Source organism: Myotis myotis, unplaced genomic scaffold (assembly GCF_014108235.1).
Source record: "Myotis myotis isolate mMyoMyo1 unplaced genomic scaffold, mMyoMyo1.p scaffold_m19_p_9, whole genome shotgun sequence".
Lineage (NCBI taxonomy): Eukaryota > Metazoa > Chordata > Mammalia > Chiroptera > Vespertilionidae > Myotis > Myotis myotis.
In genome coordinates, this window is record NW_023416401.1 from 58,689,511 (window position 1) to 58,703,796 (window position 14,286).

The 14,286-nt window shown below is 42.1% G+C and overlaps 1 protein-coding gene across 2 annotated transcripts in view; it reads left to right on the forward strand.

Moving 5' to 3' along the window:
* The window catches only part of LOC118663539 (ER degradation-enhancing alpha-mannosidase-like protein 2), a 99,363-nt gene extending 86,011 nt beyond the window's left edge, over window positions 1-13,352 (forward strand). For both annotated transcript variants that reach the window (XM_036323257.1, XM_036323256.1), the window contains exons 7-11: window positions 1,705-1,846; window positions 3,353-3,477; window positions 7,806-7,950; window positions 10,389-10,510; window positions 12,784-13,352. In XM_036323257.1, coding sequence (XP_036179150.1) covers window positions 1,705-1,846; window positions 3,353-3,477; window positions 7,806-7,950; window positions 10,389-10,510; window positions 12,784-13,284 — 1,035 coding nt within the window. In that variant the 3' untranslated portion in view covers window positions 13,285-13,352. The remainder of the gene's footprint in view (window positions 1-1,704; window positions 1,847-3,352; window positions 3,478-7,805; window positions 7,951-10,388; window positions 10,511-12,783) is intronic.
* The last annotated feature ends 934 nt before the right edge of the window (window positions 13,353-14,286 follow it).

Here is a 14,286-nt window from a genome sequence, read left to right on the forward strand (position 1 = left end):
ATTGATGTTTCTATCTCTCTTTCCTTTTCCCTTCCTCTCTGAAATCAATAACAATATATTTTTTTTAAAAAAGAAAAGTGAAACTCTGGTGAGGAATCCTTGAAAATCCCTTAAGAAGATGCCCTACTGAAAACCTATAGGAACTGTTAAGTCCAACATGGGCAGTTTTTTGTGTAGTCCTGGAACCATAGTGGATTCTGGGTGCCCTGCTCATATCCTCTCAGCCCTTTCCATTTTCATGTACGCTGACCTGTCTTCCAACCACCATCATCTGTGTCTCTTTGCTTACCAGCTTTTTCTGGTGTCTGGATCCTACTGTTTACGACAGGAAGAACCAGGACTTCATACTAACCCTGGAGCAATTCTCAATCAGTGACTAATACTGATGGGAATTTGTGGATAATCACCCCAATTCTCCACCCTTCAGGTGAAATAATGCTGAGACTCCTGCTCTATATTGACTCTCAGAGCTTCCTCTTGGGATTGAGCTCCAGTTCCCATGGTGGTAGCTTGCCTGATGACACACCCTTTATGGGCTGTGTCCCTTCCCTACCTCCCTTTCCCCTTCCTCTACTGGTGTTTTCAGGGACTCACCTTCAAAATCAACTACTTTCAGTCTTCCTTGCTGAAGGTCTATTCTCTGGGAGACCCAAACTAACACAGCAGTTAGTAGTCTCTTAGATTGAGTAACAGATGAATTATCAATCTCCATCAGGGTCTAAGTTATATGGACAATATACTTCTGTTGGGGAGCACAAGAGACTTGGTTGGAAAGTTGTAAGGAGGACATTCTGATAAAATGGAAGTGTGTGGAAGGCCGCCTGCCCTGTTTATCAGAATTCCAACTTAGGGGAGGCTTAAGGGAGTGTCAAAGGCAGTGCCCCTTATTATTCCTTAACCTTTCCAAACAAGCCTGTGCATATGCAGACCCCCGGGTGTTTACTGGAATCGTTATGCTTAATCCCTGGATGCCCTTGCCTAGAGGACAATGTAAACATGTGTCCTCCCAAGATTACTCACCCTACTGATTGTATCTAAAAATAAAAATTCCAATAAAGGCCTAATGAGGCAGGCAATAGAGGCTGCTCTGGCTACTAAAGCCAGGGGCCCCTTAACTCTCTCTTGCACAGTCAGATTGTGTCTGAGTAATCTGTTCATCTGTCGTTCAGGGGCTACTGGGGAGCCCCGGCATATTTCTTCATTTAAATGTTTTAGATTTTATTTTAAAATGGTTTTATGAGTCACATGGTGTACAAGTCAAAGGATACAAAAAAGGTACCCAGTGATATCTGTGAAGTCTCCTCTGAATCTTGCCCCTTTCCTCTCCTTACAAGCAATCACTCCACTGGTTTCTTGGTTGTACTCCCTGAGTTGTCTTATGGAAATATGTAAAGTATGTCTTGTGTATTTAGACACTGTGATCACATGCAGAGTTCTGAGAAATCTGAGACAGATTGTGGGAACAGCAAGTTCTTATCTCCCAGCTCACACTCACTCTAGATAGGGCATAAACCTCCAAATCATTGTTCTTTTTCATTGTGGATATTAAGTCCTCGTAAATATGCATGACATGCACCTCCACTGTACAGATATGGAGGAAAGCTGGCCATGGTCCAGCCTTGCATCTCACTAGGCAGTAAGGGATGTGGGGAGATGCTTGTTTTGTTTTGGCCCCTCTCTTGGTACTATCTGTCTCTCTCCTAGGTTGGCAACCACATCGACGTGCTCACTGGCAAGTGGGTGGCCCAGGACGCAGGCATCGGGGCTGGTGTGGACTCCTATTTTGAGTACCTGGTGAAAGGAGCCATCCTGCTGCAGGATAAGAAGCTCATGGCTATGTTCCTAGGTAAAGGCAGGATAAGGGGGCTTTCCCCATGATTGCTCCTATTGACATGTGGTTTATTTATAAACCTTCAGTTGCCCCCAAGTGCCTAGAGAATCAGCCCTGAATACCTGAGTCTGCATTCAAAGCCGTCATGGACGTGCACTGTCCACGCGATGCCCACTACACCTCTTGTCACCTTCTTGCCCAGAGCCAGCTGAACTGTACTGCGTTCTCTGTGTATGGCCCTGGAGATCTTATTTCTTGGCCATTGCACATGTGTTTCCTTTGCCTGGAATACCTTTTATCCTGTCTTCATGTGCCAAAATTCTATTTATCCTTCAAGGCCCAACTTAAATGTCACGTTGCCAAGAAGTAGCTTAAGCCTTCCTCAGAATTTATGGCCTTCAGCCTCTCTCTTACAGTCAACTGTCATCCACAGTTCCAGCATCCATGCCATATTCATCTTTGCATTTCCCACAATGCTTTGCATGAGGTAGGGCATAGATTAATGCCTGTTGAATACAAACATTTTACCTTCCAGGCTCTTAGACACTAATAATAATGATATTGAGGAATTGTTGGACACCTAATAATTGTTACTATAGCTACCATTAATTTGTTCAGCAAATATTTGAGTACCATTGATGTGTCAAGCACTGTGCCAAGCACTGAACATAGACTATTTTATTTATTCCTTACAACACTATTTGAGATTCTTATTTATTTGCATGTGTATTTGATGCTTCATTCATTCAGATAGTATTATGCTTATTTATTATGACTATCGCCCTGGCTGATGTGGCTCAGTTGGTTGAGTGTCGTCCCATGCACTGAAAGGTTGCCAATTCAATTCCTGATCAGGGCACATACTCAGGTGTCGGGTTCGATTCCTGGTCGGGTGCCTGTGGGAGGCAATTGATTGATGTTTCTCTCTTACATCAATGTTTCTCTTTTTTTCTCTCTCCCTCTGCCTTCCTCTCTCTCTCTTTAATATATATCAATATCAATATTATATACTATCTTAGTGTTGGGGATTCTGAAACCAATAAAAAAAAAAGCCCTGGCCCTCATGGATTTACAATTTAGGGGGAGGTATAAGTTAAAGTTCCCAGTAGGATGTAAGCTCCCTGATGGCTGAGAGCTTTCTTAGTCTTGTTTTCCAGCTCTGGGTACCTGGCATATAGAAGGTGCTCAGTGAATATTGTTGGATGAATAACTGACTGAACAACCCTATGAAGTATATAACATTACTCTCCCTACTTTACAGATATTAGCCTGAGGCTTAAGAGGGAAAAACTTGCCTAAAGTCACAGCTAGCAAGTGGTAAAGCTGGAGTTAAAATTTGAGCCTGGAAGTTTGACTCTAGACCCCATGCTTCTTCCTCTCTGCCTCATTACATCCTAATCTGCTTTGAGGCTAGACCATCATATATAATTCTTCAAAAGTTTAAGTCCATGCTTCTGTTGCCAAGGGCTGCCTGTTGTCTCCGTAATCACTGACATATCCATTATTCCATCTCCACTGCAGAATACAACAAAGCCATTCGGAATTATACCCGCTTTGATGACTGGTACCTGTGGGTGCAGATGTACAAGGGGACTGTGTCCATGCCAGTCTTCCAGTCCTTGGAGGCCTACTGGCCTGGTCTTCAGGTAGGAATGATCAGAGAGGGTGGTCATTTTCCTGTGGAACTGGCAAAGCAAGCTCATGCTGATGTAAAAGTCAAAGAAGATAGTTTAGTTGCTTGAGTACTTTTTTTTGGAGGGATGGCTTGGGAATGGAAGAGAGATTTAAGATTCTGTCTCACTAAATTTTCCAAGGGGAGCTTTAAGGTTTCAGAACCTAACTTCCAGTTTGCTGTGGATTGTTGTTAATATAAGGTAGAGAGTGTCCTTCCAGGCTGGGCAGTAACAGACATTGGCCACAGCTGTTTCTCCACTGGACATTTCTGTCAAACCTCATTCTTGACAGTGGGCCTGAGAAAGGGCGTGAAAACATCTGGGACTGCTGTGTCTGTCATCATTTTGTTTTTCTATTACACGGTCTGAGACCTGTAGCTGGAAGGGATTTTTAAAAAAATATATTTTATTGATTTTTTACAGAGAGGAAGGAAGAGGGATAGAAAGTTAGAAACATCGATCAGCTGCCTCCTGCACACCTCCCACTGGGGATGTGCCCGAAACCAAGGTACATACCCTTGACCGGAATCAAACCCGGGACCTTTCAGTCCGCAGGCTGACGCTCTATCCACTGAGCCAAACAGGTCACGGCTGTAGCTGGAAGGGATTTTAGAGCCCATCTAATCAACCCCCTAGGTGTACCAAAATATTTTTATAAATTAGTGTGGGTTTTTTTTTTAATTTAAAGAAAAGGTAATAACATGGATGTAGTGGTAAATTTGAAAAGTGCAATAGGGAATACCTTGTAAAGTAAGTCTTAAGCCCCCACCTTCAGACTCTCTCCCTAATCCAGCCCCTATTATCTGTTTTCTGTATATCTTTCCAAAAATCCATATCCATAAATATATGAATATTTATATCCCTCTTTTTTCTTTCTATATATAGGACATATACATATTCTTTTTTCACTGGTTATATCTTAGAGATCATCCTTTATTGATATCACATATTTAGTTTTACCTTTTTTTGCTATTGTTGTTAATCCTCACCCAATGATATTTTTCCCCATTGATATTTAGAGAGAGGGGAAGGGAGAGAAACATCAATGTGAGAGAGACACATCAATTGGTTGCCCCCCAAACCTGCAATCCAGGCATGTCCCCTTGACCGGGAATCAAACCCTCAACCTTTTGGTGTGTATGCTGATGCTCCAACAGTGTGCCATTACGGCCAAGGCTAGTTTTACCTTTTTGAAATAGCTGCATATATTCCATTGAATAGGGAGACTGTGGTTTATTTAACTAGTCCCCCATTATGTACTTTTAGCCAGCCCTCTTATTAAACAGATAGGGCAACAGGCTCAGAGAGAACTTACCTATATATATATAAAAGGCTAATATGCAAAGTGTCCCCTCGGGAGTTTGACCAGGAGATCGGGAATTCGATTGCTCGCTATGACATGTGCTGACCGTTTGGGGTGGTGCGGAACGAAGGAAGGCCCTGGCTAGCAGCCAGGGAAGGAAGGCCTCGGTCAGCTCTGATCGCCGGCCAGGCCTAGGGACCCTACCCATGCATTAGTTTTGTGCATCAGGCCTCTAGTTGATAATATTAAATATTGGCCAGTTCTCTTAGGATCCTCAGATTTTATTGCTTAAGTGCCCCTCTAGAAGAATTTTGAAAAACTAAAGTGCCCCTTGGATATTTGTTATCTTATGTGTTTGAATAGTTGTATACCATCCATTCCCTTTTCTCCTTGAACTCATATTTCCACTCTAGGCCCCAACAGAATTTAATCCTAATTATTATAGTTTATGCTGAAAAATTTTATTGATACTCTATCATATGTCTCTGTAACAAAATTTGAATATAGTACATATAAATTAAAAACATTAAAAAATTCCCTGTGACCATAGGCTCTGAGTATTCAATTTCTTTTCTTCTGGATTTAGTTATTATTAATTTATAAATGATTAAGATATCATTAATAGCTTAAAATATTTTAATAAATAATTATAAAACCTAAAAGCAATTTTGTTGGAAAGGTATTTCTTTTTTTTATTTTATTTTATTTATTTTTTAAAAAACATATTTTATTGATTTTTTTACAGAGAGGAAGGGAGAGGGATAGAGAGTTAGAAACATCGATGAGAAAGTAACATCGATCAGCTGCCTCCTGCACACCCCACACTGGGGATGTGCCTGCAACCAAGGTACATGCCCTTGACCGGAATCGAACCTGGGACCCTTCAGTCTGCAGGCTGATGCTCTATCCACTGAGCCAAACCGGTTAGGGCAGGAAAGGTATTTCTTAATGAGTTTTGGGGGCTCTCTTATTTGTAAGTAGTACATAATATGTATGAAAAAAAGATTTATGTGTCAGGCGCTTTACTCAGAATCATCACAACATACTGAGCTAAGTATTGTCTCACAAATGAAGAAAGGAAGCTTAGAGATGTTAAATTTGTTCATTCGCTTACTTATCAAATATTTGAATACCTTCTGTGTTCTAGGCCCTGCTGCCCTCATGAAGTTTATGGGGGCAAGACACAAAGAAAAACTTAAAACAGATAAATAGATAAAATAATAAACTGCAAATGAAGGAAACAAATTAGAGGCTAAAATAGAATATTGGAGGGGGACCAACTTTAGACAAGAAAGCCTCTCAGATGTGATGATATTAAAGCCTATACTTGAAGAATTGGGGGCAGGAAATGATGTTTCAGGGGGAGGAAATCTCTTGTGTGAAGGTCCTGAGGCAGGAAAGAGTTGGGTGTTTATCAGAAACAAAGAAAAGCAATGTGGCCATACTCCGGGGAAGGAAAAGATCAATGGATGGAAGGTCAGCAGTGCCCAGATTGTGTAGGGCCTTGAGGACCACGGTGAGTCATCTCAATTCTATGCTGCTTCTGTAGGAAGCCCTGAGGTCTGGAGTGTGTAGTAAGACAGGTACTCTGGCTGTCTTGGGGACAGTGGGTTGGAGAGGCAAGAGGACAAGTGGTGGGAGGGGGCTTTTGAGGTCATCACAGTCTGGTCTGCTAGTGACCAGACCAGGTGGTGGCTCTAGAGATAAAGAGAAAAATCTTGATGTTTTGGGAGATGGAATTGACAGGAATTGCTGATGGAATGGATGTGGGGTGGGGATGAGGAGGAGGCAAGGTCAACCACCAAGTTTCTGGCTGGAGTAACTCAGTAGACGCTGGTGCCATTAACTAGAAAGAAAAGAGGCAGGAGTAGGAAGACAACTTTGTGGAAAAGTGAGGGAACCAAGAATCTTGCTTGGGAAAAGTCAAGTTTGTCCTGTCCCTGTGATACCCAATGGAGATGTCAAGAAGGTCAGCTGGCCTACTCAGCATGACTCAGTGGTTTAGCATCGATCTCTGAACCAGGAGGTCATGGTTCAATTCCCGGTCAGGGCATAGGCCTGGGTTTTGGGCTTGATCCCCAGTGTGGGCCATGCAGGAGGCAGTCAATCAATGATTTTTCTCTCATCATTGATGTTTCTATTTCTCTCCCCCTCTCCTTTCCTCTCTGAAATCAATTAAATATATATATAAAACTGAATATTTATTAAAAAAGGTCAGCTGTTTCTCTGTGAGCTTATGTGACTATTAATATCTACTTAGTAACAGCTAGTAAAATTACAAATGCATATGTTCTCTGATCCAGCAATCCTAATTCTGGAAGTTTATCTTACAGATACACTTTGCATATGTTTGAGGTGACATATGTTCAAAGTTATTTATTGCAACATTGATAGAGCAAAAGATTATAACCAAGCCAACTGCCTATTCATAAGGAGCTAATTAAATTATGGTCCAAGCAATGGAATTCTATGCAATAGGAAGAGGAAGGTTTTATGTACTTATGTGGAAAAGATCAATATATATTGTTAAATGAATAAAGGGAACTGCAGAACAGTCTAATTAATCAGCTATATTAAATGTGGGGGAAATAATATATACTCATACATATTTGCTTATGTTTACAAACTAATACAAAACGGTTACATGCTGGGGTATAGGGTGGGACTGAGACTTTTTCCTATTCTTAAGATTTTGAACCGAATAGCTGACTTACCTATTTAAAAACTGTTAGAGTCCAGCATTGAGTTAGCACGTACTGGCAGTCAGGGACTTCGTGTACAACCTCTGTCCCTCCCCACAATGTATGAGCTATATTACATTTTGTATCTTATAGATTAAGCTCAGAGAAGGTAAGTATCTGGTTGGCGTGAGTAAATGGCCAGCCCAGGGTTTGATTGCAGGCCTTTTTAGCTCTAAAGCTTTTACTTTTCTTTTCCCTGAGGTTGTGGGGTTTTATACCTGGTAGCTGTCTGCCTGACAACCAGTTCTTTCCTACAGAGCCTCATCGGGGACATTGACAATGCCATGAGGACCTTCCTTAACTACTACACTGTGTGGAAGCAGTTTGGGGGGCTCCCAGAATTCTACAACATTCCTCAGGGATACACAGTGGAGAAGCGAGAGGGTTACCCACTTCGACCGGGTAAGCAGCTTCTCTGGCCATTGGGTTTGGCTCTCAGGACCCCATATCCTCATGTCTTTAGAAGTTAACATGCCTCACAAGTCCATTTCCCCCTCAGAGCCCCCCATCTGATTCTTCCAGTGGCTCTGGGTGGTTTTCTTGCTAGGAATTATTTATCCTCATCTTTTTGCATAAGAAGACTGAGGCCTGGGGGTTTGAAATGGATTGCCCAAGGCTGTAAGTATAGGAGCTAGGACTGGAATCCAGGTCTCCTAACTAAATCTTAGTGATCTTTCAAACTAGAGCAAGTGAGTGAGATGGAAAAAGCCAGGTTGACTCCTTTTGAGTTCCTGCCATCAAGATTTCAGAAGTGTAGGCAAACTTCCCAAGTCAGTGGGTCAGATACACTATGCTTCCATAGTAAGAAATGGAATGGACTTTAGGTAGGAATGAATCATCTGGATTCTTCCACCTCCTCACTTGCAGCTCAGAAATCAAGATGAAGCAGAGAAGGAAGGGACTGCACACTAGATAAAACTCGTAAGTTCCTGTCCAGCTCTGATTCTCTGAGTCACTGCAGGAAAATTCAACGTCATGAGGAGGAAAAGGGAATGGGGGACAGAGGAAGGAAGCTTAGTCAGCACACACAGTCATCCCCACCCCAGAATAGGTTACCCTACCACTGTCCTAGACTTCACACACCTTCCCACTTGAATGCCTGTTAGCCGTAGGACAGGCCTTCTAGTGACTTCTGCCCATTCTACCCTTCTCTACCCCATTGGGATTGTTATGGGAGTTGTGGAGAGAGAACAGAAGACGGAGTAAAACAGCCGGTGGAAAGAGCAAATTGGCTGCTTTGACGCCATAGAGCAGTGGTTCTCAACCTTCTGGCCCTTTAAATACAGTTCCTCATGTTGTGACCCAACCATAAAATTATTTTCGTTGCTACTTCATAACTGTAATGTTGCTACTGTTATGAATCATAATGTAAGTATCTGATATGCAGGATGGTCTTAGGCGACCCCTGTGAAAGGGTCTTTTGACTGCCAAAGGGGTCGGGACCCACAGGTTGAGAACCACTGTTCTAGAGAGTTGGCCGCGTATACAGGAAATTAAAGCAATTACTAGCAAATGTAGGCCCATGTATGAGGAAGAGAAAACCATTGGCTGGCCTGGGAGCACTGACCCAGCCAGCTGCTAGAAACAGACGGGAGGACTTCCCAGAACAGCACTGGTTTCTTTCCTTAAACACACATAGTGTGTTCACCTCCCAGTGGACACAGTCTGTCGTAAAATGAGCAATTAGATTAGCAATTGTCTAGAGGCCTTTGGGGTAAAGGAGGGAAAAGGAGGAGAAAACTGGGGAGATAGGCAGAGATCTTTTCTCTGAAAAAAAGAAAAAGAAAAGAAATAGAGTTTGCAGTAATAAATCAAAAGAGAGGAAAGTGCTGATCAAGGAGGAAACAGGGAAGGGCATAATCAGGAAGAGAGGTTGGTGTAGGAAGGAGAGAGTTCTTTCCTCTCTGAGGAAAGGCAGGTAAAGAAGTAGAACAATCTACCGAACAGTGGTTTCCACCGACTGGGGCCACCCTAGAAGTCATTTCCATAATGATTCTCCAGAGTCATATTTCCATATGATTCTCCATAATATAGCTCTCCAGATATTTGAAAGCAATAAGCACATTTTCCAGGGTTTTCTTTCCTCCAGAATAAATATTCTCATTTGGACCAACTCCTGTTGGTTAATAATTATCTTCAGATGGGGCCCATGTGCGAACATCAAATTCCAGTTGTATAGACTAGGGCAAGACTGTTGCCTTGTTCTGAGCATGTGAACTGATGGCTGCATCCTCACTAGATTGAAGATTGGCTCTTGAATATGTTGGCCTTTGTGTTTTATTCCATCCCATCTCAGAAAGGGCCTTATAATGATAAGCTCATACTCTTTAAGTTTTAGGATTAGGTTGGGCTATGAATGACAGAAAAAACAAACAAACACGTAGTAGCTTCATTAAGATAGAAATATTTCTCTTTCATGTTCTGGCCTTATCTATGGCTCTCTATGGTATCAGGAGCCCTAACCCCACACCTGGCTGCTGGGAATGGTTGTTAGTCTTGGCAGCCATGTACTTGGCAGAAATTAGGGATTCTATTACTAAGGAAGGCGCCACAGATACTAAGTAAGGGAACAGACACTGGGAGAGAGGCAGCTGTCTCTGCCACTTCCTCTGTCCCGGAGACTGGCTGCCTGTTTCTTCCTTTGTCTGGTCTCTACTAAGCTTCAGGCTTTGGGGCCAGTAGGCTCTGAAAACTCAGCATTGAGTGAGTTCTCCCATGTTCCTTCTGATGGGGGCCCTCTAGACAAGGTGTGGAGGGGACAAGCCTCTCACTACCCTACGTGGGCCCGCATCTTCCTTGATCAGCCACTGGCTAAGGAGGGTTTGCATCGGATTTTGCAGAACTCATTGAGAGTGCCATGTACCTCTACCGTGCTACGGGGGATCCCACCCTCTTAGAACTTGGAAGAGATGCTGTGGAGTCCATTGAAAAAATCAGCAAGGTGGAATGTGGATTTGCAACAGTAAGTGTTTTCATGGTTTCAAGAATTGGGAAATGTCTCCCTGCTATTAAAGAGCCTCTTTACGGGTGGAACATTGGGAGTTCTGGAATATTAGCGCTGGAAAGGGGCCTTAGAGATGTACATGGAGATGTCCTTTATCTTATGGAGGGGGAGACTGAGGAGCAGAAGCTCAGAGCCTTGCTAAAGGTCACATAGTTAGTAGAAGTGGAACTAGTATTAGTTCCTGGAGTCTTGACTCCATGACCTGGGCTGTATCAGAGATTCTTTAGCTATTGGAATAGGCTTGCAAGGGTGAGTTTTGTGAAAGGTCTATGAAATGGATTCTAGAAGGGAAATTCAGAGGCCCGTAGCCTTATATTTAAACCTGGGGATCCTTAATGAAACAGCCTTACTAGTCTTACAGATATTTATTGAACGTCTTTTCACGGGCCAGGCACTGTGCTAGGCTGAGGATTATAGTGAAAAAGAAAGACCAAGCCCTGGACTAACATTTTATAGGGAAAACCATGAATGAGTATCTGGGAGACAGAAAGAAGGCCAGTGTGGCGGGACTGGAGTGAGCAAGGAAGAAATTGGGAAGAGGTCGTGTCCCAGAGGTAGGCAGGGCCTGGATCACGATGGGCTTTGTATAAGCCACGGGAGGAGTTCGGCTTTTGTTCTGCCTGGAATGGAAAACCTTGGTAGAATTTACAGCACAGCAGTGACATAATCCGATTTTATTTTAGAAAGAGATCTCTGTGGAGAATGCATTGAAAGGGTCAAGAGTGAGAGCCATGTCATATCCTTAGAGGACCCAGCAGGCAAGATGTAAATAGTCATGACAGATGTTTGAAAACCAGATGTGTAAGAAAATAGTCTGGAAGAAAATTCACCAAAAAGCCCACAGATGTTTTGTTTTTTTGTTTTTTTAGGGTAGGGATTAAAAACAAACAAAAAAACTCTCTTTTCAAAATTGTATGTGATTATATTCTATAAGTAGAACATAAATACATATGTTTAAAAACAAGACATATATATTTAGGGGGGAAGTAAAGCAATGGATATGTTTTAGTTTCCAATATGTTGTATCGTGTGAAAAGCCAAAGTGGATAAACCCACTGGGGCCTTTTAGGAATGCTCATCTTATTTCCATGAAAATGAAGCCCTTTGGAGGTCTTCCAAAGCGAATGATGTGAACAGGCATCTGACTCCTTGGCCTTTGTCAAACAGACAAGAGAATAATAATTCTTGGTACATTAAGTTCGTATTTTAGTTACATTTTTTTTGTTTAAAAAATGTATTACGAATTCTGAGAAGCTAGAAATAAATGTTTGCAGCAAGTAAACTTACTCATCTATGGCATAAACTCATTATGAAATTTTCTTTATAAGACTCCTGATTAGTTGTTTACAATAGCAAAAACCTGGTGGCCACTCTAATGCCATCAAGAGGATTAGCTAAGTAAATGATGCTATGTTTTTACAATGTCATTAAAGAGGATGATTAGATCTGTGTTTATAGTCACAAAAGGGTACGATAAAGGGAATAGGAATTGTCAGGTCAGGTAGGGATCAAGGAAGACCTTTCTGAAGAGGGAGCATTTGAGCAGAGACTGGGAAGAAGTGAGGGAGCAAGCTATGAGGATGTCTGAAGGAAGAGTACTCCAGACTGAAAGAACCTGGTTTGGGAGTGTGCTTGCTGATGCACAGAACAGAAAGGCCTTGTGGCTGGACTTGAAAGAGCAAGGGACAGAGTGGTCAGGGAGGGAGGGGCCAGACTACCAAGGACCTGTTAGGCCCTGTCCTTTGGTTTTTAATCTCTGTGAAATGAGGGATCAACTGGAGGTTTTCTGTGGATGAGTGATAGGTAAGACTTGTGATATAAATATACTTTAGGGCAGTGATGGCGAACCTATGACACGGGTGTCAGAAGTGACACGCGAACTCATTTTTTTGGTTGATTTTTCTTTGTTAAATGGCATTTAAATATATAAAATAAATATCAAAAATGTAAGTCTTTGTTTTACTATGGTTGCAAATATCAAAAAATTTCTATATGTGACACAGCACCAGAGTTAAGTTAGGGTTTGAGCTGACATGCCAAGCTCAAAAAGTTCGCCATCACTGCTTTAGGGTAAGAATGGAAGCAGGAAGCCCAGTTGGAAGTTGTGGTAATAATTTTCCCAAAGGCCCTCAGCTGCTTAGTCGCAGGCCAGGAATTCCTAACGAGGTCCCCTGACCCTTTCTGCTACACTGGGATGTTCTTCTGACTTGCTCTCCTCTCCCTCATGGCAGATCAAAGATCTGCGAGACCACAAGCTTGACAACCGCATGGAGTCTTTCTTCCTGGCCGAGACTGTGAAATACCTCTACCTTCTGTTTGACCCAACCAACTTTATTCACAACAATGGCTCCACCTTCGATGCAGTGATCACCCCCTATGGGGAGTGCATCCTGGGGGCTGGGGGATACATCTTCAACACAGAAGCACACCCCATTGACCCTGCTGCCCTGCACTGTTGCCGGAGGCTGAAGGAAGAGCAGTGGGAAGTGGAGGACTTGATGAAGGAATTCTACTCTCTCAAACAGGGTAAATCAAGATTTCAGAAAACAACGATGAGCTCAGGGCCATGGAAACCCCCAGCAGGGCCAGGAACATTCTCCTCAGCTGAAAACCATGATGGGGTAAGGGAGAAGAAGCCTACCAAGCAGCGAATCCCACTTCTCAGCTGCCCTAGTCAGCCCTTTACCTCGAAGTTGGCATTACTGGGACAGGTTTTTCTGGATTCCTCATAACCACTGGATGATTTTCTTGTTCTGTTTTTGAAACTAGACTAGAATAATAAATCTGCTTTTGACTATCATGTATTTCTATTTTACATATTGGGTTGTTTCAGGAGATTTCATTCAAAGAAAGGGTTCATGACTAAAAAAAAATCTAGTTTATTTTTCTCATACAGTTGGAGAAACAAACCTGAAGTCTCCTGGCTCCAAAGACCCCAGGGGTTGATAATTGAATCTCCCCTCCTTTCAAGGTTCCCCTTTTCTGGTATTGTTGGTGAGGTTGTTGTTATAAGTGTATTTTTACATTTGTTCTTGCCCCAACCTGTGTTTCTATCCTTTAGTCCTGCCATCTCTCCATCTATCCTTCTGTGCAACAGAGATTTACTGAGCACCGTTGTGTGCCAGCCTCAACCCTACAGTTAAGCAGTGAACAAGGCAGAGAGTTTTTATTATGGAAACTAAATTCTAGTAGAAATAAATAAATTAATAAATATATAAAATACCATCATGATAAGTGCTATAAAGAAAATAGGATGCTATGCTAGAAAATCATGGGCAGAGTTAATCCACCTTAGATAGGGTGGTTAAAGAAAGCCTCTGAGGAAGTGAGATTTTAAATCTTTAATTATAGAAAATTTACAATTAGAAAAGTAGAGACAGTAGGATAATAACCCCCATATACTAATCACCTGACTTCAAAGGCTGTCAGTTCATGGCCAACCTTATTTATACCCACACTAGGTCACTTAGAAGGGAACGTGTTTCAAATTAAAAAAAGATTTAAAATAGTTTTACTGCCCTAAAGATCCTTTGTGCTCTGTTTATCCCCTTCTTCTCCCAATCCTTAGAAATCACTTATCTTTTTACTATCCCCATAGTTTTGCCTTTTCCAGAGTATCATACAGTATGTAGCCTGTCAGAGTTCAGAATAATGATGGCAAAGATGCTCAACAGCATGAGAAAAGATGTGGTAACTATGAAGAATGACATAACACTAATAAAGAACACAATGGA